The following is a 26,095-nucleotide window of genomic DNA, read 5'->3' on the forward strand; positions in this document are numbered from 1 at the left end:
GAGCGACTTTATCCCAAATACTAACCGTGGCGGACGCAAACTCCAATAAAGCGGTGGAACAAAATTCCTCCTCCTCCCTTTTTTTCTTTATCACTTTCAACCTCCTTCCTCCCCCTCTCCTCCTCCAATCTCCCCATCCTTTCCTCTCACCCCTCTCGTCTCTCGCTGGTGTTTCCCCTCCCTGCGGCAAGTCTGCTCAGTCCATTGAGCCTGTTGGTTCCAGGACAAATTGGGCAACTTGTCCCTGCTGGACATGCTTCCCCTGTAGCATTGCGACCCCCCCTCCCCCCCCCCCCCTCCTCCAGGAATGAAGCAGGGACAGCCATAGCATGTGGCTCCCTAAACAGCACAACAGCACTGTGGTTGTTGAATATCGGTGTGATGGCGGCGCATGTGTCTACTGCTGCTAGCGATAGCTAGTGCAGAGGAGGGCAAAAAAAACACGCTCTCTGGCATTTCAGCCTTTATTGTACAAGCATCAAGAAAAGGCCTTTTGACTTTAAAGACTGTAAGTGTGCGTGAGAATTAATAATATATAATGCTAATATAATACGGTTCTCTTCAGATTTCAAGGGGCTTGATTGAGAATGTGGATAGCCTCTCTGCTAAAGTGAGTGGTGAGAGATTTTAGTGCTGGAAAAATATGACACCGTCTTCTAAAATGAATTGTTAATAACAAAGATTCCCATCCGCCTCCCTCGAGCTGTGTTGTAAGTAAATTGCCAACCTGTTGGGAAACCCCCGTGTGCTCTTCAGGAGCTCATTAAAACCATAATCTTAAACTCAACAATGCCGCGCAAAGTCAAACCTAACCCATCGAACATGTCGTGAAACATCTGGCGACCTCGATCGCGTGGGGATAAAACTGGCTTCGCTCTCACCTCGTCAAGACAGCGTTCGTACTGTTCCCTCTGGCTCTCGTTCTCCACGGCCAGGGCAGAATTCTTCTCCTGCAAAGACACATTCAGGGTCACACAAAACACACATACGTGGTGAGGACTTTGGTTACAGGATGCAACGGAAACAACAACAGGACAGAAATAGCAATCAAAGCAGCACCGCGGCTAACGGGAGAGCTACCGCCGAGCGAAAAGGTCGTACGTCAACGCCGAACCGGGAAGGCCAATAAGAAATGTACAAAGCAGCACGGAGATAAAAGGTCAAGGGGATGGAAGTTATGATGCTGAACTTTGGGGCGGCAGCCAGCCATCTGGAGTTCGGACCTAATAAGAATATCTCCTCCGCTTGCCGAGCGATGAGCCGGCACCCTATTGATCTCTGGGAGTTTCCAATTTGTCAGTGGCAGGCGGCATATTAGGGGCTGTCAGCCAGCCTCGCTTCTCTCGCCCTCTGCCCTTTAGTGGAAACCTCCGATGCCTTGATGGGAACACGGGACACATAATTACAACCCAAAGCATTCTAATTATGCTTTCTAAGAAACACAGACTCATTAAGGACTGCAGCCTGATGGTGGGGGCAGATGTCTATATATTTTTATATATATATATATATATATATATATATATATATATATATATATATATATATATATATATATATTACATTACATGTCATTTAGCTGACGCTTTTATCCAAAGCGACTTACAATCATGTTACATTCATACACTATAGACACAGCTACAGGGAACAATTCAGGGTTAAGTGTCTTGCTTATGGACACATCGACTAGGGCGGGGATTGAACCACCAACCCCAAATATATATATATTTGTGTATATATAAATATATATATAAATATATCTATATATAAATATATATATAAATATATATATATATATATATAAATATATATATATATATATATATATATATATATTTGTGTATATATATAGACATCTGGTGTGTCTTGAACTAGAGAAATCCCATGTTTATTTTATTCATCATGGTAACTTTCTCATGGACCATATTCCTGTTATTAATAGTAAAATTATAGTAATTATAAAAACGTCTCTTTCTCTTTCTCAACAGCTGCTAAAAGACATCACTGTTTGAAGTCTGAAGCTCAATCTGACGCTCCAGGTCTCCAGAGCGCCACTTAAGTGGCATTTTGTTACCTGAACCCTGAATGTTATTGCTGCTTTATTGTTCAATGACACAAAAAGCCGTTAGAAGGTTGAAATGAGAATCTCAAAGTCATTCGGATTTATTAATGGTCGTATTATTGTTCCTGCAAAGCATGCCGTAACATCTTCCTCTATCGTTGTCCTCTGGAGAACCTCGACATAAACTGCTCTCTTGGCTAACAAACAAACGCACAAAAAAAAGACAGTTAGATTTGTGAGGTGACGTGCTTTTGAGGGATTATTTACATTTCCTCCTGCTGGCGTCAGGAGATTGGCCGCGAGCGAGGCCCAATGCACACACTGATATTTGAACAGTCGGCTCGGGTACAAAGAAACCAAGACGGAAAGAAGCGGCCGTGTTTACCGCCGTGGGTTGTGTCGCCGTGGCGCCGGTTAGTGTGCAAGAGTGAATAGCGGGGAATTGAATGGGAAGCGAAGCCCCCGATGTCTCCAACGTCCCTGGGTTAAAGGGCGAGTTGTCGGGTTGTATATGGTATTACACAGAGTATGGATAAGTACCACATCAACCACACTCCTTAATATCCCAATCTATCCCTGTGAGGAGAAAGGAACCCATTAAAACACATTTATTGGTATTGAGACCGGGATATAAGTTTGTGTGTTCTCTGTGGGTGATTTTAGCCAGATGTCCTTACCACTTAACAAGTAAGATGACCAACGGGCATTTTTGCTAAAGGTCTGGGTGTTTTCATTAAAGCTCCGGTTGTAGACCACAGTGCGTGCCCACCAAGTTAATGAACAGCATCAGGCGAGGGGGAGAAACAAGAGCTGGGCGGCGCTTACTTAGTGTCTGTGGAGCTTATGCACAACGAGGGGCAGTGATGCATTGCCTCGGCTTCCTTCTTGCTGCTTCCGCCGGCGGGCGCATCCATCACGCCGCGCCGGCAGAATGGAATTAAAGGGCGGGGTAAACTTTCGAGAATGCCTTTTAATATGTAATGTTTGGGTCTTACAGATGGACTCGGGTCTCGGGAGATAACTCACAGCTGAGGAGCAACGGGGAATTAGCTGGCACTTTGCTGTAATTAGGGTCTATTTTCTACCAGAGAGGTTTTGGTGAATCGCTCCAGGGACACAGATACACGTGCACTTTATTTCTTTGTGAGATGTGGGTGTCCGTCAGCTCCACTTGCATTAGCATCTTTTAAATAATTGTGCATGATGGTGAAGAGGTAAAAACTTTATGCCATGCCCCCTTCCACCACATAAACATCAAGAGACCACGTGGAGCCTCTCGGAGATGAACAGGTACGGCTGGTGGCCTCATTTAATTAACTCAGAGTCCATTAATTGGAGAAGCGATCAGAGACGATGTGTCCGGTGGCTTTGGTTAAAAACAACAACAACAACAACAATAAAGCAATCAGCGTGGATCACTGTGGCTGCGCGCCCGCCTCGGCTGTTGCTCGGAGCGCAGCTCAAATCCCCGAGCGCAGAGGAAAACAAACCGAAGCCGGAGAGAAGCCCGGAGCCCCTGCGGCGACTCTCGTAGGACGACTTTGCTCTCCGAACGAAGGAGGACTTGACGAGCTGTCACGCTCTCAGACATTACGGAGCGAGGACCCTGACAACGGGCAGACAGGCTGGCCACAAAGGATCGCCAGCGGTGGCTGGAGGAGTGGATGAAGAAGAATGAGGAGGCAGGAAAGGAAGAAGAGTATAGCAGAGAGAAGAGAGAGTGAAGGTAGGTAGAGAGACAGAGAGGAAACAAAGAGACTCAAGGGGGAAAGAGGAGATGGTTCAGGAGTTACCTCCAGGGCCTGGAGGCGATCCAGAAGGGGTACGGTTCCGTTTTCGTCCTCTTCTGCTTGGCTGGTGTCGGCGTTCGGCGGGTCTGGCCCCGCCTTAGTCGACGGCGGCAGGGAGGCGTTCTCCTCGGGGCCGTCGAACTGTTTCCGCACTTCCTCCGAGAGTTTATCCTGAAATAACAAGACGAGGTCAGAGGAGGACGAGCAGGAGGAGGAGGAGGAAGACGGAACATTTGGCGAGGAAAAAACCCCAGCAGATGGGAAGAGAGCCCTCAGGAGCGAGTTACGAGAAATGTTTCGGGGGAGGGACGCAAAAAAGAAAACGGGTAAGGAGCCGTGAAAGACAAGAATCAGAGAACGTGAAAGGGGAGAGGATCAGATGGGCAGAGGGGACAAGAGGGCTGCAAAACATCCCATAATCCCTCATCATGTTCCACTTGTTTTGCAAAGAGTGGCCGTGACCTTGAGGGCTCTCATCTCGTCTGCACGAGGGGGATCCTTCTCTCCCCCTTCGTCTCTTTGCCAGCTTTCTTTGTCTCTTCATGGCATCTGCGGTAATTAACTCCTGCTAATAATAAGCCACTAATTAGACTTTTGAAAAGCAGAAAGAAAAACACAATGAGCTTAGTGTCACAGGAAGAGAGATTATTCATCCTTTTTTTGTTTTTAAGGAATCTTTTGGAGCCTGATAGTATTTTTTTATTTATTTTTTACTCAACATACACCCAGAATTTGTGGAAATAATAATTTGGTTATTGCAATAGCATCTTCTGCTTTAAAATGAATACAATAAATAATAACAAATGTCACATCAAATTGTTCCAGCGCATTGGAAATGTGAGGATTTGCTATTTTACCTGTGTTATGATTATTGTCAATAATCTTGAGCTCTGGGAAACAATCAGAGTTTTAATATGTTCTGCATTTTACTGACTGAGCTGTGGCCGTAACCAATCACAGTTTAAATATGTTAAGTTTTGAATATAAATTTCATCAGCCAGGATGAAAGACGCAAATCGTCTTCTACAAATAAAAATTGAGGGAGAAAAAAACAAGCAATTTAAAGACTTCTTCTTGGATTCGAGGACATTTATGTGTCATTTTTGTATTAATAGTTTTGAACCAAAGAGTTATGTTCCCACAACATACGTTAGTTAACATGTGCTGGTGATGAAGCGATGGTATCTCTCATTGAAACAAGTATTTCCGTTGATGGAGAGTGATGCATCACGCTGCACACACACGCTATTTGTCATTCCTTGCCGAGCTCTGGCAGATAATTGTCAGAGCTGAAGATACCTATGGTTAATGTGCACAGGTTAGCCACACTAATGGATGGCTGCAGCTCTTCTTTTATACATCCAAACAGCACAAGATACTTCTTCCTCCTAATAGGAATTGGAAATAATGTCCTTCACGGCACTTTGTTTTCAGCTCTCCTCTAAACACATATTAGGTTTTCAATCTTGCTCGAGTTTCCGAGTTTTGCTTTAGTTTCCCGAGCCGCGGAGTCCACACCGCGAGAGACTGCTCATCAGACGGCGTTAAAAGGGCTCGCTGATAATCAGTCTGCCGAGGAAGAGGGGAGGAAACCTTGACCCCCGTGATGCCCTTCCAAGTTATTGAGTTTGTCTGCTCAACACACAGGATGCAGCTACGGGGACTAGCACGATAATAACCGTCCCAGTGTATTCTCTGTGACTGCTGAACATAAAAGCAGGGTCTGTCCACACACAGCAAATATATTCTCTTTACATAACCATTGCTATATAGATAAAAACATCTGCTTGTTTATTCCATAAAGGGAATGGAAGGAGACTTGATTTCGGCTAAAAGCGAACCTCAACCCGCTCACAGTGACACAGTACACCTACAGATACCGTGCTGATTAGCACGGAACATTAGGTAGTAATAATAATAATAACTACAGGTGAGGCTGATGGTAAAGTCATTAGTTTTGCAAGAATATGGTCATAAAGCCAAGGAATGCTGCTTTCATGTCTGAAAATCATATCACAGTCAAAGTTAGAGGGAAATATTACGGAATACTTTCAGAATATTGGAGTTAAAGTTACAGCAGGATATAGTTTAGAATTGTATTATATTGTATGTCAGTTGTTCGATTATAATAATAATAGCAATGTCTTAGCAAGATAACATTGATGCACCAAGGAAATTAGGATTTAGACGTAGATGTATTAAATAAAAGCTGCAGAAAACGTCACATATTTTCATAATGCTGAATTAGTTGGGGTTGAACCTCGGAGTAGTAAATATTTACTGAACGCCTCGACACACACACACACACACACACTCACACACCACTTCATATTCCACGTCCTATCACCCTCGTCATTCTGATTCTCCTCAACATAATCCATTCGTGGCGGGGAACCCTGGAAAGGATTAGTGCGTGTGCACGGAGAACCCTATTTGCATATCGTCTCGTCATTTTTTCATCATGAAGCGCATCATTTGTTTTCTTCTCCGCGTTTCGCTCGTTTTCTTTCCAGTCCGCCCACTTTTATTTGCACTCATCACTCAAAAGATCTTCTGCATCTATTTCCGTCTTTTATTCACAGTGATGAACGCACGTGGTAATTAATGGAGACTCTTTTTATTGCTCTCGTTTCCTCCCCTCCCCGGAGATATGTTGTCACCCGGTCGCTGCTTTAAGGACACAAAGTTTTTTTTTTGTCTATTTAGTCTTTCATAAAAACCCTATGATACTCTACCAAGTGTGTGCTTTTAGTTTTTTTTTTTTTAATCTACAGATGATTGCAACACATAAGTGGAAAGAAAAGCTTCTTTTTTTCCTTCCACAGTGAATAACTGTGTAAACACCTCAAGCTCCAAATTGTGAAGCGTGACCACCGTGCTTCAGAAATATCTGTATTCTTTCTGCTCGATCCCGGCAGACTATTTCTCTTACGTAACCGAGAAATAGCACTCCACTGGGAGTGAGCTAGTCTCAGCTGAAGAGTGAGACGAACAGACCAAATGATGCCTTATTGCTGAGTGATTAGAGAATACGACTATATGTTACCAGGGAAATCAAAGATACCGATTATATAGCTGAACTTATGTATCTTCCGATACTGGTATCATAACCACTGGATTCTCCAGACCTCCACTATCCTCTCCTTGTTGAATGACCACTGATTTACCCTGTAGGCCTTCATGATGTCCAGTGGGTCCACAGCCGTCTGCTCCACGCCGCCCTGGTTGTGCAGCAGCGACCGCACCGTCTCTTCCATCCTGCACACAGAACACATTACACCGACATGTGACATTGGATTTTGAAGGGCCTGTTGGTTTTTTCACGTTAAGCCTTCAGATAATACAACAAAAGACAGATTATCCCAAATAAACGGGGAATTGTTCCTTGTGAGATGTTGCCGCTGAGCCAGCAGTTTTTTAGGCCGCCAGAGCTCCAAGGTTTTAATCACACCTGCAGAACAGCCAGGACCGGCCTGCCCGAGGACCTCCGGGTTCTAGTGGGTTAAAATGTCTGAGGGGGGGGGGAAGGCGCCGTCATAAACATCTAAAAAACGGGGTCTATTTTCAAGCTGTTTGATTCTGCGTTTGTTGTTTGAAATGGATCATTGCATCCTTCAATTTAGATTTTGTTACACTTTCCATAAGCACACACACACACACACACGCACACTGATAATGAGAAGAGAATGGGACTGAATCGGTGCCATAGAGACACAAGATGGATGACGTAATTTTTTTGTGTGTGTGTGTGTGTGGGGGGGGGGGGGGAGAGAGAGAATGAATCCCGACTTTTGCTCTGCTCACGAAGCGAGGAACCCTTTGTCGAGACTGGGTGCGGTGCAAAAATGTGCAAACACAGTACGTACTGACTTATTGTTTGTGATGTTGTGGGCGTGTCGGCTGAATTAAGTGCCATCATATCAGCAAACAGCGTGCGAGTGACCTTGGCCATCGAGTCCCGGTCCGCTCTAAACAATCCGAGCCTCTGTTTTGTGCCGATAAACACTGCAAGCTGCATGCAAAGCAGGTGACAAATAAGAGCCGCGTACCATCTTCATCCCCTCGAGCTGCAGGGTGAGTTAACCCCTACATGCATTCACAGAGCCACCGACCACGAGATCAGCGGAGAGGATCTGGGACCCAGCTGGGATGATGTCAGCGTAGAGGAGCCCATAAAAGTGACTTTCAGGAGTGACAGTCTGGCATTGTGAAGAAGGAGGATCTTGACAAAAGAAAGGCTTTGGGAATCATTTTGAATTTCATCACACTGGCTTCTTCTTTTTTTACTGGTTTGATTCATTGGGAAATGAAACAATACAAGGACTTCTTCAAAAAGGAGATTTAAAGTCGTAGAGGAAAAGACTTAAGTTTTTTGAGTGGGATTCACCCAGTGAGTCGCATTTCATTCACATCTCCTCCTTTTTCCTCCTCCTACTCATGACTTCTTATTACCTTATTTTAAGCCAATGCCAACGAGTAGGAACCAACTTCTGCAAGTCCTCTACACATTTACACCACATGCATTTGTACAAAAAAAGAAGATTAATCAACTGTTTGCATGGATCAGGACAGTTTTAACTATTAAACTAAGCTGAATCGTAAAATAAATAGTTATTTGTTTTGGGAAAATGCTTTTTTTGGTGCACCTTTCTGATGAGTTAGATGAGAAAATGACCACTCTTGTGTTTATCTGTTAAATATGGAGCTGCAGCCATTAGCCTTTTAGCTTAGCATAGCATAAGGACTGTAAACGGAGGGAAACAGCTAGCCTGCGGCTTTGTCCAAATGTTACAAAATGTGCCTCATTATTAAAGACTTTGTTTCTTGTAACCTAAAAACTGAAAGGCCATTTAATTCATGTTTTATATTCAGTAAGTTAAATTCTCCTGGTGCATGAAGAGGAGATGGGAACAGCTTTATTTTAAAGTATTTTGTAATGTGTTCAGAATGTGATTTAGCACAACGTATTTAGTGATTTAAATCACTTGAGTATAGCATGCATATGTTCCATCCATGCTTATGTAATGATGTTCAAGTCCAGGCTGCACGCCGCTAGCTGCACCATCTGTCCGGGCTGAGCCATAAAGCCGGCTGTAATCAGGCCGCTAGCTGCTGACTGAACACTCCAAGAGGCGAGGCCGAGCTGGTGGCAGATTGCTCCACTTCCTGCTTTACATTCTGGCCTTAATCAGCACAAACCTATATATAACCTATAGAGCAAAGAGGACGTGACACAGACGGCTTTAAAGTCCGGAGACGCTGACCCCGGGTCAAGGACGAGCTGACTGAGGCGTGATCAGCCTGGCGAGCAGTGGGGTAGTCCTTGGACTGAGGGGATCTTCGGCAGGTGACCACCTACAGATATAGCCCCTAGTGTATTATAATGACATTCAGGTCACAGAGGTGAGCATCTGTTTTTTCTGAAAGATAAATCCCCGGCGATCTTGCACAAAAAACTCTGGTTTAAAGGAATTCACAGAGTCCTCCTCCGTCCATTTGGTTCCGAAGATATTTGCTCTTTTTTTCCTTTTACTGCGCCCATTTCTCAAATTCCTCAGCCTTGAAGGGCGGGGTCCGGTCCCTCTGCATTCTTTTTTTTCAGGGGTTTTAAAAAAGGAAACGCACAATCAACCGTTAAAGTTAAAGCAGTGATAATGGTTGCCACGGTGATGCTCATCAAACAGGTCATGAATAACATGGCACCGCAGATAAATATTGCACAGACTCGCTGTTGTTCGTTGTTTGGAAAAGTGTCATTTGCGGACACGTGCAGGACCAATATGTAAATATGGGACTTTTCAAATTAAACCCAAACTAAGGGAGATATCATGAGGCAAGGCAACAGATGGAGTCAAAATTATTCTAATCTGGCATGAATGGCAACGTGTGCCAAATGTGCCGGAGAGGTAAATGTCAAATTAAATTAACAATATCAGGGTTTGCTTTTTGCAGCCATACCTGCATAACTCCCAGGCAAACTTCCCAGCGTGACCTCAATGACCTTCGCATGACAGAGTGGCAGGATGGTAAGAAGCACTTTGATGCCTGCTTCCTCATGGTGTAGCTGGATGGGTGGGATGGGGGTGGGATTGGGGGGGGGGGGGGGGGGGGGGGGGGCTGTTTTGAGGTGTTCGTGGCACACCTGAAAGGAACCCTTTGTGGTTCTAAACAGCCGCATGGAGCTGCAGCCCTTTGCTTCCATATCAAAGTCACATAAAGCACAGATGTGCGGCTTTTCACAGGACAGAATTTGGCACTTTTGACGGCAGGAAAAGAGCTTTGAGAGACTTTGAGGTTCAGCAGTGGTGCTGAGGGGACTGGAGAGGTCCATTTGGAGAGAAGATGCTTTCTATTGTGAGTAAAAAAAAAACTTCTAAAAAACAATTCCCCCACTCCACATATAATGTTTCTAGTTCTGTGGTGAGGTGAACCTGCAGGATTCTAGTTATCATCTCATTTTCTTTGGTAACTCATGCAGAGCAACAACACAAACAAGAACGCTTTGGACAATTACCTCCCAGTAATCACCACCGATGGTGCACCGATTACTAATACCAGGTAAGCGCTTATAACGCTATTCAACGGCACTTCTTTGCCATCAAAGCAATAATTATTTATTAGCATTGATGTATAAGAGAAATAATTATGAAGTGATTCCAAAAGCATAATAAAAAAGTACATTTAAGTAATTAAATCTAAGCAGTAAATGCTTCTAAGAATAGAATGGGACAAGCGTGCAGCAAAACATCCCATAAAATAAACAGTGTAATTTGTCAGAACTGTAAATTCAGCCTCCTAAAAACCCATTTATATGTGAGAGGGACTCTGCTAAAAGCCCAAGATGGATGGATTATAGCTCTCAGATGACAGAACATTACTTTACATAAAAAACACAGTCCTGCTCAGAGTGATAGTGTGATTAATCTCAAAAGTGCTTCGAAAAACATCATTCAGGGAAGGAGAGAGGGAAGGAAGCAAGGACGAATTTGTGTGTGTTTTGAGGGCACTTCCCCTGACCCCGGCGCTGCACCAGTTGAATTTTAAGCGTGGCGTCCGTCAGCAGTCCAGGAACTACAATTAAGGGTCCAATCAATTCACAGCCTGCAGGCCTGACGATCTTTAGTCCAACCTCTCCGCCTCGCACACAAACACACACACACACACACACACACACGTCGACAGCTTTGAGGTGAACAAAGTGATACATCATCAGAACACACATAGACAATTAGAGGTGAAACTCTGTGTGTGTCGTCTTGCGCTGACTGGTTGACAAACCTGCGGTTAAAACAAGAAAAACATTTCTTCTTCTTCTTCTTCTTCTTCTTCTTCTTCTGCAGTCACAAGTCACAATGACACCGAGACTTCAAACGAAGGAGCGTTTCATCCAGAGCTGTTTCTATTCAGTGAGACTGCAGCGGCTTTACGCGTCTGGAGCCTTCAACGACACATTCCGTCACAGCCCTGAAGAAATGATCAAAGGACTCCAAACATCCCTCAAAAGACGGACAATCGTGTCTGAAAAGAAAAAAACTTACCCCATCTGGAGTTTCTCTCCATTTCTTGCACAACCGTTTCTCCGTAAAAAAGCCAGCAACACCAGGCAGACGTCCCTGAGCTCCATGTGAATGCATGAACACCCGGCAATCCGCTCTCACGGCGCTGCAAAGTGACCCGGACACGATTGGTGAAATGTAGGTCTCTGGGCTAAAATAGGCCATGCAGTCATCATGTAAGCCTGAGTGCTTTCTGTGGTCTGTCCCGTGGCCGGGTCACATAGTCAGCCTAACAGCGAGTCTCCTGTTCTCGTTTTCTGCATGCTCGCCGTTTCATTATCCGAAACTGGCTGTGTGCAGGGACAGGGATCTGTCGGGCGAAGACTTCCCCATATGGCCCACGTTAAGCCCTCTTCAAAAGGAGGAGGGCCCCCCTGCTGGGGAGGCGAGCACGCCGGTCGTCTCGGATCAGACGGGAATCAGGGATGGACTTGCAGGGATGAAGCACGACCAAGGACAGGGATCCCCCCTGTTTGGTCGGCCAGTGTGTGTGTGTGTGTGTGTGTGTGGTTCTTCATTGGTGATTAAGAGGCTTTGGCTTCGCTAAAAATCAACACTTTCCGTGCAAGAAGGGCTAACCCCGGAGGCTGCATGCCAGGACGCCCGCTGCACGTCTCGGATTTACAGCGCCTCAGCCATCTTTTCTACAAGTGTGACGCTTTCCCGTTCATGTGGTTTTTGCGATGCGCGCATTTTATGTTTCCAGTGCTCCTCTGCCAATGACCGCCTACGTCTCGGCTCGTTTCACAGCTCTGATTCCACCCCCACCCCCCTTTCCTGCTATCACAAGACTCGATTCTCAAGGTAAAGATGACATCATAAACTCCATGGTCAGCATGAACATTTTAAGTTTTAACATTATTCCGATGCAAGTCAAACGTCTTCACATTTCACGTTAACAAGTGAGATGTGCCAAATGATGGAAAGTACCAGAGATCCGTGGGCACGCTTCAGCTCTCACACTCTCGCTTTATCGACTCAGGTTGGCCGAGACCCTCTTATCAGATTGGACCAGTGAACAATTGGAAAATCCTTAAGCTGCTGAAATGATAGGGTGAACAATCACCTGGTTGTGCGGCGGAATCGAGGCCATCGCGGTTACAATCGCCTTATCCGACCCAACAAACTGTCCGTCTTGGCACAAGAATATCCATTATTCCTCTCAGACTCCTTTTCATCGAATCACTTATGTACGCCCGCTGAATGATTGCCTAGCTTAACCAACGCTAAGCCACTCTTATCCTCTTAGAGCTGTTTTTGCAGAAAACATGCGAGGAGACCCTTTTTTTCGTAGACGTGACCCAAATGGAGAGAGAGAGAGAGAGAGAGAGAGAGAGAGAGCAAATACAACTAAACAAGACACTTTTGGTGAAGGGGGTTGGTACAGTTTACAGCCTCGAGGACAGGTCAGAGCTGTAAAAGTCGTGCACATCAGTCATGCACGTTACAGCGGGGTAGCATTACAAAGGTTTTGGCCCTTGTGACCACTGCCTCCCGTCTGCGACCTTTAACCTCATCAACAAGACACACATGCCACGGAAACAGAGATCAAGAGGCCAAAGCATTTAGTATTCCCTTAAAGTCATATTTTCTTTTTTGCACAAAATGCCCATTTAACATTTGAGGGCTGTGTCAAAACTTACAATTAAATGACTTACTGACCTCCTTCATCCTATATACTTAGTTTCTAATTGAAAATAACAAAAGAATTCAGTGAAAATGTGCCGACTGGGCGTAATCGAGGGTGAATTAAAAGAGTGATATGGAAAGAAGCAGATTGAGGTTCTCCCTCTTTCATCCCTCCAGCGGTCCCACGACATTTGGAAGGATTTAGAGCGCATCTTCATGACGGCCGTCCCACATGTTCACTGCTGGCCAAAGGAAGCAGTTAGAAATGAGGGAGCCATTGGTCCTCAAGAGCATCTCGTGGAGCCGTGGCTCGTCCCTCAATGGGTTGCAGGCATGTGCGTCCCACATGTGAGGCGGAGACAAGAGACGGAGGAAGACATCGGAGTGGGAACCCTCAGTGACCGCATGGAGTCCACTACTTACGCCAGGCGCCGGGTAGATGGAGCCGGGGCGGATGATGCATATAAAACCTGACGTCAACTTCTCCGTCCATTGTATTGGAAGCTGTTTTCACAAATTATTATAATCTTTGAAGTTCATTTTAAGAAATCGCAGAGGCAGGTGGGAGAGCTGACCCTTTAAAAAAAGTTTTTGGAGACACTTTTTCATTTCAAAATGTCCTTTTTGTTGATCATATGATGCACATACATATGAAGTGACTTCCTAAAACACGAGTCAATGTGCCAATCAAAGCAGCTGCCCGACACCCAAAATCTATGCTGCAACCAAGAGGCCAGTGTGGCTTGAGGCTACAATCCGCCAGCAGCAGAGAGCTATCATGGTGTGGTGACGGATGCCCTACTTCCACAAGAGCTTGGGATCGGACCTCTTTCAGCTCGCCTGCAAACATCAAAACCGGCATGTTTAATCCAAGGCGGAAGTTAGCCGAGTGGAGTGAGTGTGTGCGTGAGTGAGTGTTTGCGATTGTCTGACATAGTTACAGGCAAGTAATGGGTCGCCCTTTGACCCACAAACACAGCGTGGCGCTGAGCAATGGAACAGACTTTGTTCCCCTTTTTAAAAAAAAAAACAAAAAAGATTGGGTATGAAGCTTTCTCGTGGGCTGGTAATTTAGTGCAAGCGATAGAGGAGAACAACCCAAATTAAGTTCAATCAGACGTAATTCCCCTGCTCACGTTTGGAAGTTAAAGAGAGGGGCTGAAATGGACCAATAAATCCTTTAAATATGAGGTGCTCCCCAAAATAGTCCAGACACCTATTATCTATTTAACAGCCCTGGTCCCCATTGGGCCGGAGTAAGGAAGTAACTTCAAAAGGCTGACCCCCCCCCCCTTCTCCTGTTAATGACCCCAGATGTGTCGTCCTGAACAGGGGCTTGATTCATCTGGCTGGATGGGGGGCGGGGGGCAAATTAAAACACTCGGTCCGGGCGTGGCTGAGATGTTGAGATGATTAGAAGAGAGGGCATTGATCTGCAAACAGAGAGCAATCACTCTCTGAGCATATTTGCCGGTCCAGCTGTGCAGTCCAGAGTAGTGCGGCGGTAATGAGAGTAGCACATGAATGCATCACATACACACACACACACACACACACACACACACACACACACACACACACACACACACACACAGTGCTGAAACCTTACTCTGCGGACCAGTGGAGGGATCTCAACCTGAGCGTGACTGTCCAAACATCGGGTACAGACTTTGAAAAGCGCTGCACTTCATGCCTGTTTACATCATCGGCCTCCGACACACACACACACACATGTTGCATCCACACATGTTTTCACACACTGAGTAATGTGCAGAAAGAATACGCTGCTGAGCCATAAATCTGCAGGCACCAGTCACCGCCTGCTGTTGTTGTTAGTCTAGCCGTAACTCTCCCGCATCCTGCCACGAAGAGGGCCCTTCAAGACGCCGATGATTCAGAGTCAAGTGGACCGGGTCGGCAACGACCGCCGAGCACAAGGAAGTCAAGAGGAATTGGTTTCTGAACTGTCTTAACGTGGTTTACCTCGCAAGCCTCACAGAGAACGACAGTGACAAAGACAACAAAGCAGGCAGCGCCAGACGTCGAGATATCGAACCTGAGCTGCTGTGTTTGGTGTGTGAGCAGGCCTGTGAGCCAACAAAAGGCCGCTCACTTTTCCCCTTTCCAGAAGTGTCTAATCTCCACAGCAGCCAGAGTGAAGACAATAAAGTCTCTAAGAGGATAAGAAACGCAGGCTGAACACAAACAACTTTAGAAAGTTCTCCCGACTTCCGTTAACAGACAAAAAAAACCTCAAAACGCTGTTTCTGCTCATTACCTGAAAACCGCCTCACTCATCTTCAGGCCCCACAGGGCCCCCAGTGGCCCCTGTGTCCGCTCACCGGTCATCCTGTCTGGGACCCGTAACACCGGGAGGCCAGGGGACGAGCCTCCTGGCTGGATAGACGTCCAAAATGCACTCGACGGACTATATTTCTACTCGCGTTTCATTTTCTGCTCTCGCCTGTTGAACGACAAGACGACAGAATTGTCCGGGCGGCTCTCGGTCGCGCCCCCCTCCCTCCCTACCTCCCCCCATATTCTCTTCACCTCCTCTCCTGGCTCCTTAATGTCTTGCCCATATGGAGTAGTGGGACGTTGAGGGCTGAAGTCTCCCACTAATCCGTTGGGAGTTTAATGACGGCAGACCATGCTAGTGGTGGTGAAGCCCTGGGGGTGGGGGGGGGTTGACCCAAGTCAGGAGGGGCCGGGCATGTGACCCACACCGGGAGGGGGCAGGGCGTGTGGATAGAGGCATGTGTGTGTGCACACCTATATGTCTGCAGCTGAACGGCCGGTCACTTGAGGAATGCAGCCGTGAAAAGCACACGCAAATTGAGCTCTGGAGCGGATGAAAGAGGAAAAAGAAAAGCCAGTTGTTCCAGTTTTGCCGATCCCTGCCTTATTCAACCCCTGCCCAAAAAGTAAAAAAGTCTAAGTGTTACAGGGACGTACACACACAAACACACAAACACACAAACAAAGGCCGTAAGAAGCTGAGATTCCCCGGAGGTCGTCTGGCTCCTGGAGCGAGCGTCTGATCTTTTCCTTTTTTGTTGTGTGTTTTGTGTGCGATGCCGAGTGCGACTCCAAGCAGCTCATTACCTTTTGTCTCATATCATCACAGAACACCTCTGTCTCCTAGAGCCAGCTAAAAAAATATCAATAAATACAAAATAATGCATGTAGTTGAATTGGACTGGATTCTTTTTTTTCCGCCGACGTTTTGAGAAATCCATTTAACGCGCTCATTTGCATAGTGTTTGATATCTTTGCCCCGACACTTGGCGCGGCTTTCATCATTCAAATTGCTCCGCCTGTTGCTAGCACGATTTCACTTCCATCCTCCTCATTCAAAGCGCAACCCTTAATTAATTAACAATACGCAAATCAATTGTTGCCCGAGGTCAAACAGATTCCAGTCTATTTAAAAGATTGGATGTCCACTTACCATGATTTGCGGGCGTTATCTTAAAAGACACTTTGATTAACTGAGGTTTCTATTCCCCTAATGAGCAACAAATACAAGCCTAAGAAGTGTAGGGAATGTATAACCATAAGCCAATAACTGGAAACAAGTAAGCAAGTGGGGCAAAGGTTCATGGGAAGACCGAGTTATCTTCTTTCATTTTTCATTTTTTTCTGGCTTGTAAGTCTCTAATTAAAGTGACCTCACTGATGTCCCATCTGCCACCACGGCAAAGAGCCACCGGTTATTGGCTGGCGCGTGAGCGTGTTAATCCACTGCAGGGCCAGGTACGCGTCAACACACACACACCCACACCCACACACACACACACACACGATTGCTCGGTACACTCGGTTCGTTGGCATTCAGACAAGCACTCAGCAAACAAAAGATTAAGACTTGGACGCGGAGACTGAAATCCTGTTAGCGTCCCAGATATCTGTGTGACTAGAGGAAGCAGCTGAACCCCCCCCCCCCCCCCCCCCCCCCCCAGGAGTCACAAAAACACTGACGGCGGAAATCACAGCAATTCAGCACAATGACAATGAGCGAGGCGGCCGAGGCTGAGCGAGCATCCCCTCTTCGATTAGCGCTTCTTGCGGACATAATGGAATCTTTCTCTATAATGCAGAGCCACGGTCTCGCCAGCAGCCGCTCGAGCATCCAATGAGAACGCTCCGTCTGGGCGACCCCTGCCACGGTGGACAAATTCATCTGTCTCCATGGGGACCTGTGCAGGACCCAATCAGGGATAAGCTTTATGCATTTCCCCACCTAATAGCAGTGCGCCGCATTCTTGTGCTGCAAGACTCTCATACTGCCGCTCTCCTATCTGCTAATTCACCACCACAGCCCTTTAAAGTGGAGACGTGGACAGGTGCTTTGTTGGAAACACAAAATGTGGTTCACGCAGGATTTATTTACCTCCGACTGAACAGGAAGCCATGATATACCAACTGGATATTGTAACCTGTGAACCATAATTTGTATCGACCTCTACTGACTGAGAAATTGGGTGAAATGCCCTTAAAAAAAGCTGCAGGAAAAGGACCCTTAACTCCTGTGGTGAAAGCTATAAAAGGCTGTCTGGAAAAGGGATGCTAGGACACAAGTGAGAAACACATCAGAGGCACCGATGCAATATTAAAGAACGTGTGATAAATCTTTAGCATTGGCTCTTAAGTATTTGATTCTTCCCCCGGCGGAAACTCTGCTCTCATCTGCACTCTGGCACTGGGACCATTAAAATGTACAGGATTTTCTCCTCCAATTTAATGAGAAGATAAGCAGTTAATGTGAAATCCTCTCTTTTTTTGCCCAAGTAAAGCACTGAATGCCTATCGCCTAATTAAGGCATCAACTCGGCCCCGGCTCCTGATTGGCCGGCCCTCTCTGTCACGCCTCAGCGGCGGCGAGATGGAGAGCCGGCTCGTGCATTAGAGGTTACTGAAGTTATGACAGGAGCATTGTTGGAGCACTTCATGCTTTAGGAGTTCTCCCCTTTTGAAGCGGGCGCAACGCATCAAGCCGTCGTTTTGCCGACGACAAGGTGAAGGGACTTCAGAGGAATATCAGCGAGGTACTCACTCAAAGAAATGAGGAAAAGGGAAGAAGGCCGTATGGATTGTGAGGGTATTAAGACAAAGTGGTGATTGCAGGAAATTGCTGCAAAAAAAGTCAATGACTTTTATTGAAAAGGGATGGAAAATCGAAACGTTTGGTTTCCGATTTGTGTGGTCCAAATGTGTCTGAGATCCATATTATTGGGTGGTTTGGACTTTATTTACTAGATGAAAGTATTGCGATGAGGACACGTGGGTGGAGAGTGAGGCGGGTAAATGCTATGACGTAGCTTGTCCATCATCAAAAGCAGCGTTTGATTCCAATTGTCTGGAAAGGGTTTTCAAAAGGCTTGTGCATGTTTAGTATGCACACGGTCACAGATGATCAGGTCTGCTACCTCCATTGGTTTCAATCAATCAGGATTTAAGCGCTCCCTGCTTTCCGGCTCTTTTACCTGGAGAATTGCTGCTGCAGTGAAACCATCTGCGCCCGTCCCAGATCCGACTCCTCCGTCACTTCCCGGAGACGCTTCTCGCTCTCCAGTCGCAGGCGTCGCTCTTCCTCTAGCTCGTGGATCAGCTTTTCTCGCTGTGGACACAAGAAGAAGACGAAGAAGAAGAAGAAGAAGACCTGTTAGTGGTGTGCGGCCGAAAGGCTCAAAAGAACATTCACAAAGCCATATATATACGTTCAAGGCCCTGGAGTTGAAATACTCTGTTTATTCTTCTCTAAGGAGGGTCATTGCATGCCGCTAACCCTCCTCAGAGAAGGATAAACAGAGCATTTCAACATTATGATCATCAAAGTCCTCAAACATCCTTCCTTTGTCCAACACAGGTCACCCGGTTCTCCATCGTGCTCCAGGAGTGAGAGAAAATAAAAGAATGAGTGCGCGATGACATTTACGCAGCCGGACCGGCATCGCCTCCATAGTTTGTTGTTACTTTGAAATGCTCTTAATGAACCTCCCCTTTCCTCTGTTGCCGTGACACAAAGTTCACACTAAATGTCAAACACCATCAGCTTCAATCTTTCTCCGCCCTCTCACTTCCCATTTAATGCCAGTGCCGTGCTTCCACATTAACAGAGATAACTATAACCACAGGGCTCGTGCGAGTGCTCGTAAGTGTTATGGATGTTAAGCCCGTCGTCCTCAGGAGGAACTTCCAAAGTCTGGGTTGTGTGAGGTCTCCACAGACCACCAGAGAGCAAATGAAAGGTCTCTTTTTAATTGGATGCTTCTCCGTCCGCCACCTTCCTCTCAAAGAGAGAAATATCATCGCCTCAAAACCCCAAACTTCAAAGACGCTGTCGGGGGAAAATTTGGCATGGGGAGTTTTTCGGTGACATAATTGCGGAGGAACTTTGAGGCCGAGGGTTTTATCCTCACGGAGCATCTCCTGCTGCTGACGGTTTATCACAAAGCAATTGGTTCCATTTGTTTTGGGCTGAAGGCTTCATCTTGTCAGGAGTATCAGCAGAAAATATAACATTGTAAAATAACTGGAAATTGGTTGGAGGTGAAAGAGAGCAACTGGATTGCTGAAAAAGTTGATTTTTTTCTTTTTTTTTGGCAAAACCGAGGTGCAGTTATTGCTGAATGAGAGATTTGGACTAACACACAGCAGACGTCTTTCATTATGCTGTCATTCTGTGGCTGCAAACGTAGAAGCGGATTATCCTGTCAGTCCCCGGTAAGAGATTATATATATTTATCTGACTTGAAAGGTGAGCTCAGAAAGATTGTCTGCAGTGTAAACGGTGTCTGTGATGACTTCACAGTCGGCAACACAGAATTAAAAGGTTTTTCCAGCTGTGTCATGATTCAGTGGGAGGCTGCAGAGATGCTGAAGAACAGCATTCTGGGGACATCTAGTGGCGTGAAAGGGACACATCCTCATGATGCCGATTGCATCATTAACATGTGCTGCCACGATTTAAAGCAACACCATCAAATGAAACCTGAAAAAGAAAAATACCCCAAAAACAACTGGTAAGCCTGTAAATCGCCGAACATTTCAGACAATTTCTTTTTTTCTTTTCTTTTCTTTTTGTTTTACTGTGACTGTGTTACTGTGTCATATTTCATTAAAATATATCACTCCTTGGCAGGAATTCTGTCACAAAAGTTGTAACTGGGTGAATCGGGCCGGGAGAGAGAATATTAAACCCAAGTCACCATTAAAACCAGTTCTGGTCCTCACTGGGGCTGTAAATCCAGGGCTACTATGCGGAGCGGCTCTGGACACAACAGGGAGGCGCTCCCTGTCAGGAGTAATGGCCGCTGTAAATCCAGATGATACAGAGGCATACAGCCAAGAGCCAGGCCTATATATCTGGACCAAAAACAACCTCTTTCTGGCTCTTCTTCACCTTATTTTTATGGAAAAAAGGGCCATGTCCCACGTTATAAGAGTGGAAATATGTGTTTAATGGGACAAACATGCATTAAAAGCTGCTAATTACATGAGAAACCTCCAGCATCCAGTAGCTGGTTTTCCTCTCAATGCAAACAACACGTAATAGTGTACCGTAGTGTTTAGTCCTGATCCTTGTTCAGGTCTAACTAACGGCACAAAGCACCCACAACTACGTGTCTGCTGACAGAGTCTTGCCAACAGCCTCTATAACAAGACAGCATTTATGGTCCACGTTGTAGTAAAAAAAAAAGCCCTCTTTTGCTTTTGTTCAATATATAATTTCAGCAATTTAACAAGGCCATTAAATCAAGCATTACCATATATTTACGTGGCCAGAAAAAAACCAGAGCGACACATTACGATTCTACCCAGTTGAAATGTTTATTGTCTCCACCGACTTCATGGCTTTTTCTTCCTGTGGTAGAGAACATGCTCATTCAAAGCATGTTCTTTCGTAAAGCCTTTACGAAAAAGGCAACGCGCCTTTAGCGATGCCCTGGGAAGAGATCTCAAAGTCAACACCGAGGTGGGATGTGGTGAACGTGCACTTTCTGTGAGAACGTTTGCTTTAGTTAATCTAGAGTCTGAGGACATAATCCTCTCACTTGACTGTCCAGGAGGACGTGCACCGCCCTGTTTCTCCTGTGGAGGGCACCGTTTCACTGGAGTAAAACTGGCAGCTACAGATGTAGCAATGCAATGGTTGGGGGGGGGGAAAGAAAAAAAGCAATATCAAATGGAATATACCAAGTAATCTATAAAAATGTCCGGGGTGGGATTTTATACCACTCTAGCGAGTCATATATCTGAAACAAGCCCAGATTGGGCGTTTCGGGATTATTTTTGACCTCTGTCACATTGGAGGCTGCTTTCATTTCCTGGTTTGATGACACAAATGTGTCCATCCGACAGACTTTATCAGCATCATGTAAAGCTGGAGATTGAATGGACTGCGCTATGCTATTGATTTTAATGCACCACATGTATTGAAATAAAAGAGTTGTATCGTCATGTACACTACGCTGCGTCCTCCTTCCTATTTCTATATCGCCATATGTCTACAATTGTATTAGTTGCAGCGGAGCCCAGAATAAACCTGGCCTCTGTAATTGGACAGCATTAGATGGTAATGGTATTCATCCGAGCTGAATTACGAGAAGACTCGAACCCCCCTGATGCCCTCCGAGATCCACAGAGGCCTCTAAATTAATTAGAGGCCTCTCCTTGTTGTGCGATGCCGCCTTCCGTAAAAGAGGAGCTGCAGCTATCAGGTTAAGTGCATGTGTACAGTATGCATGGCCATTCTGTCTGTTGTCCATCTGCAACTGTACAGTGTTTGTGCAGGGTTTGGGGGTGCAGTTCAGGGGGCTCAATAATCTCTTCATTACACTGGACGCCCCCCCCCCCCCCCCCCCCCGCTGTCAGAGCTATTTGCCTAATCAAAGGGCCGGGAGCGTATCTCTGGCTCGCTGCTAAAGCAAACATCAGGGACACAATGCAGGTTCTTCATTCATAAATAAAACATGCCACTCGGCTGTTTGTGTTTGCATGTGTGTGTGTGTGTGTGTTTCAAATGAAAGTGTAACATGGGGTGCTTTTGGCCACATGGCACACATTTGCGATGCCCGGTCAGATATGCTGAAGATGAACCTCAGTGATGAGATTTTAAAAAGCTTCTTTGTATGAACTGTTCAGCTACGGTCGACTGGAACATTTGTTTTCTGAGATGACCAAACAGTGTTTTATTCACTAGAAGTCTGCGTCCCCCGGGGCTCCATCAATTCAATTATCATGGAGGGCCACTACGTTAGAGTGTACCTCTTCTCTCCAAGACAGCCGCGGGCACTATAGCAAATAAAACACACACCGCGGGAATATGCAAAATCATACGAGAGGCCCATTTATCATTGCCAAGGAAGCGTCCCCCACCCAACCCACGCACTCAGAGTCACTCAGTCACATGCTGGGGAGAGTGGGTGAGAAGGGACGGTGTGGAGATGCGATTTGGGCCTGGCTGTCAGCGCTCGTCAGCCAGTGAATGTCCCGAGCGCTCTGGGGGTGGGGGACCCCATCTCGGCCGTCGCCGCTGTCCGGGACTGATAAGGCCAATCTGCGTAGACAGCACCTGAGTCCTCCCCTGTGGTCCCCGGACCTCCACGCTGTCACACACCCGCCAAACAGCTGTCAGAAACACTCTATGAAGGTCTCCGAGCTACGCTGGGGTCTCCAGGAGGACCGGAGTCTTAAAAGCTGGGGAGCCCCTGGAAACCTTTGCTTATCTGCTGGACTCACGCTACAAAAGATCCTCAAGGTGTTTTTCATGGTGGTTCAAACACTAATAAATCAATGTCAAACGAAACAGGATATGGTCTAATTACCACAAACTAATTAAACCATGGTTATGCCAAGTGATTGGTTGACTGTTGTTTTTGAGTTACATGTTGACCAGCGATCCAGACCGGTTCCTGTCAAGATTTGACCCAGTTGAGGAAAACAATGCTGCGAAGACGCCGGTTCTCTGTCATTCTCTTGAAACAGCGTTAATCACTGACTTGAGTACATTTTCCTTGATGAGATGTTACAAACTACGCCACGTGAATTTTGCAAACTGCGGCACATAAAGCAATCTGCATTCAGCTGATTGCCTTCTTGGCCCCGGAGGCCCTATTTTAGCATACTGTGCCACCCCGCTCCCACTTTGATATTCACAAATGTAGCAGCTCCATATCTTATCTTTTGCTTCCACATGAAACACAGACTTTAAAATAAGCGAGTTACACAATTAGGAAGAGTTCAAGCAAACATTTCCCTCTGTCGCCTCACTCACTCCGCCGTGAGCCAAATCGACCCAAAACATCCCGGGAAACCCCTGTGAGTGGATCTACTGTGTGTGCGAGACTCGTATCTGCTTAAGCTCAGATATCAGAGAGCGTCCGCTCAAAAACCCCAAAAGAAAAATAAAGCCTCTCAAAGCCAGATTCTCTGGTTGTTTAGACAGCCGTTTCCAGCGGTCGTAATCGAGCGGTTTTAGATGCACAGCCCAGTCACTTCACGAGCCTGCAAGTGCACTTCTGTTCAACCCACCCCGACAGGAAACCCGGCATCCTGCTCTCTGACGGACTTGGACCACACTTCAGAGTGGCATCAAACGGACCACGCCTCTGAGGGGGGGGGGGGGGGGGGGGGGGGGGGGGGGGGGAGGATTCCAGGGAAAGAACCCACAGCGGCGATGAGCTCGTGAATGAGCGGTTTCACTCCACACAGACAGGGCAGGCTTGTTGGAAAGAAACCCCCCCGACCCCGTGCTCCATCACACACCTCCACTGTTTGTCTTGTACACCTTTTTAAAGATGGCGCCAAGAGCACCGAGTCAGAGTCCTCGTGTGAAGTTCAGGAACCAACCGGGCGGTCTAAGAGAGACAGACCGGGCAGCTGCTCGAGCGTATCACTCCCGACTAATAACAAAATGCGTTGTGTGCGGCCATGTTGGTGGTGAGACACTCTGCAGAACTGAAGCTATTCAACTGGAGATCCATTAATGCCGTTTCCTTTACACTCACGTCCACGCCTGGCGCAATCACGGAGACCGGCAATGGGTGTGCCGTGTGTGCCTCTGATGGCGTTACACAGAAGACACTAATGGATGTCCAAGGGAACAGAGGCTGTTACAGAGGGCCATCAAATACAGAGTGGGGTAGAGCCACTTCAAAAGTCCGTGGCTGGTTTTTAATCCCTCGCTCTTTGGGTTCGCCCCCTTGGCAGGCGAGGATGGGGGTTGGGGAAGCGAGTGGGCACAGAAGTTGGGCGTCGGGGAGTGGGGGTCTGCTGGTGATCACTTCCCACTGCACACCGCCAGCACTTTTGACAATTATCTCCTCCGTGCAGCAGCAGTCTCTCTTTTTCCTTTCTGTAAGGGAGCCGTGCAGGAGCGTCGAAGCCTCCCAGGAATGCCAGAGAGAGAGAGAGAGAGTGCAAGAGGGACTCTGACGGGGATAATCCCAATTTCAAATGGAGCTTAGTGATATCCCCCTCCTCCCTTTCTTCCCCTCCCTCCCCCCACCGCATCCTCCTCCTGTCTGGCACAGATAACTCATCCCTCTCTCTCTCTCTGCGCTGTGCATGCGCAGACGGCCCACACACCCCTCTAAAGTAATAATTAGCATGTCAGCCGCTACTCGTGGTGGCGGATGATATATTTGTGTGGACACAAAATGTATTATATGATGTGCACACAGCGATCCAAAGAGAAGAGCTGAAGGTTAAAAGATGGTTCGGGGCCTTGTGGTCTATCTTTCCTTTTGTTCGGTGAGGATCAAGTGAACCACACAGGTGTGAGAGGTGTAACTGATCAGTTTAGTCCCGCCTGCTCCCACAATGCATCACACTGGATACAACTCCCACGGTGACGCGGCCGATGTGCAGGATTCACTGGAAGATGCACGTGTTCCATTCATCTCTGTGCGGAAATCAATACCGCGCCGTCTTGTTTCACACACACATACATTACAGTGATGACAGGATTGGAGGAGTCACAAAAAGGTCAGGGAGGAGGCGGGGGTGGGGCATTTCGTGTTTTACGTTTATGAAACCGACACAAAACGTACATTTTTATCCATTCGCTTCTCCGTCGCCCCGTAACATGTCTCTGTGTCCAAGCTGAGCTCGAGGAATCTACCGCGCCGAAGAGCCCTCGAGCAATATCCGACCCTGTGATCTGACCTCCTGACCGCGGGAGGGCGAGCAGAGAAAACAAGCGCTCCTCCTTCAGGGGAACAATAGAGAATCGCAGAAAAAACGCGTGAGAGTCTCGCAGCGCATCTCAGCCCTCGTATGCTGTTGCTTTAGGCCCGCTGCCATGAAGAGAGTCAGAGGCGTCACGGGGGTGCAGTCCAACAGCTGGGCCTGCAGCCTCTGCAATCAGCTGAGCTTCATCATGTGGTTCACCCTCTGACCTCCCTACTGTACAGCATGCACACAAAGACATGCACCGAGGTACACACACACACACACACACACACAGATCGTTGTACACACACACACATACACACAGATCTCCGCTTCCTGAATTTCTTTCCCTTGCTTACACAAAGAAGTGAAAGCCCAGTATCAGCTTAGCAAAATGCCGTTTGAGCCCCAGCTGCAGCTTTATAAAGTAACACAACCTGACCATGCACCGGAGAACCTGTTGTTCCTGCAGAATGCCTGGAGGTGGAACCAATGGAGATGGAACCAATGGATGTGGAACCAATGGATGTGGAACCAATGGATGTGGAACCAATGATCGGCAAATAACCGTTTGTGCCAGAGATTTCTGCGTAGTCGTCTTCTTCAAGACCCACTGAGGAAGTGTTGAGGCGATGTGGAGGCTTGGCTTGGATGTGGTGTGTGTGTGTGTGTGTGTGTGTGTGTGTGTGTGCAGTTCCACTGTACTGTACCATTGTTCCTTCACTCTTGCTCCGTGCGACTTCTCTCTGCAGGCGAGCCACGGCCAGCTTTTCCCTGAAGGAAGAGAAGGAAGAGAGGGTCAAAAGGGGCATCGTGGTTTCGTGGGTGACACAGCAGGTGATTGACAGCAATACTTTTGCATTTCACTGGCACTTTTATTT

At 46.8% G+C, this 26,095-nt stretch overlaps 1 protein-coding gene across 1 annotated transcript in view; it reads right to left on the reverse strand.

Moving 5' to 3' along the window:
* Positions 1-26,095, reverse strand: part of LOC117746272 (nck-associated protein 5-like) — a 62,450-nt gene that overhangs the window by 25,205 nt on the left and 11,150 nt on the right. The window contains exons 2-6 of the mRNA XM_034555313.1: positions 25,925-25,988; positions 18,524-18,657; positions 7,020-7,110; positions 3,856-4,023; positions 882-950 (exon numbers count right to left, since the gene is read on the reverse strand). Coding sequence (XP_034411204.1) covers positions 882-950; positions 3,856-4,023; positions 7,020-7,110; positions 18,524-18,657; positions 25,925-25,988 — 526 coding nt within the window. The remainder of the gene's footprint in view (positions 1-881; positions 951-3,855; positions 4,024-7,019; positions 7,111-18,523; positions 18,658-25,924; positions 25,989-26,095) is intronic.

This window comes from Cyclopterus lumpus, chromosome 2 (assembly GCF_009769545.1).
Source record: "Cyclopterus lumpus isolate fCycLum1 chromosome 2, fCycLum1.pri, whole genome shotgun sequence".
NCBI lineage: Eukaryota > Metazoa > Chordata > Actinopteri > Perciformes > Cyclopteridae > Cyclopterus > Cyclopterus lumpus.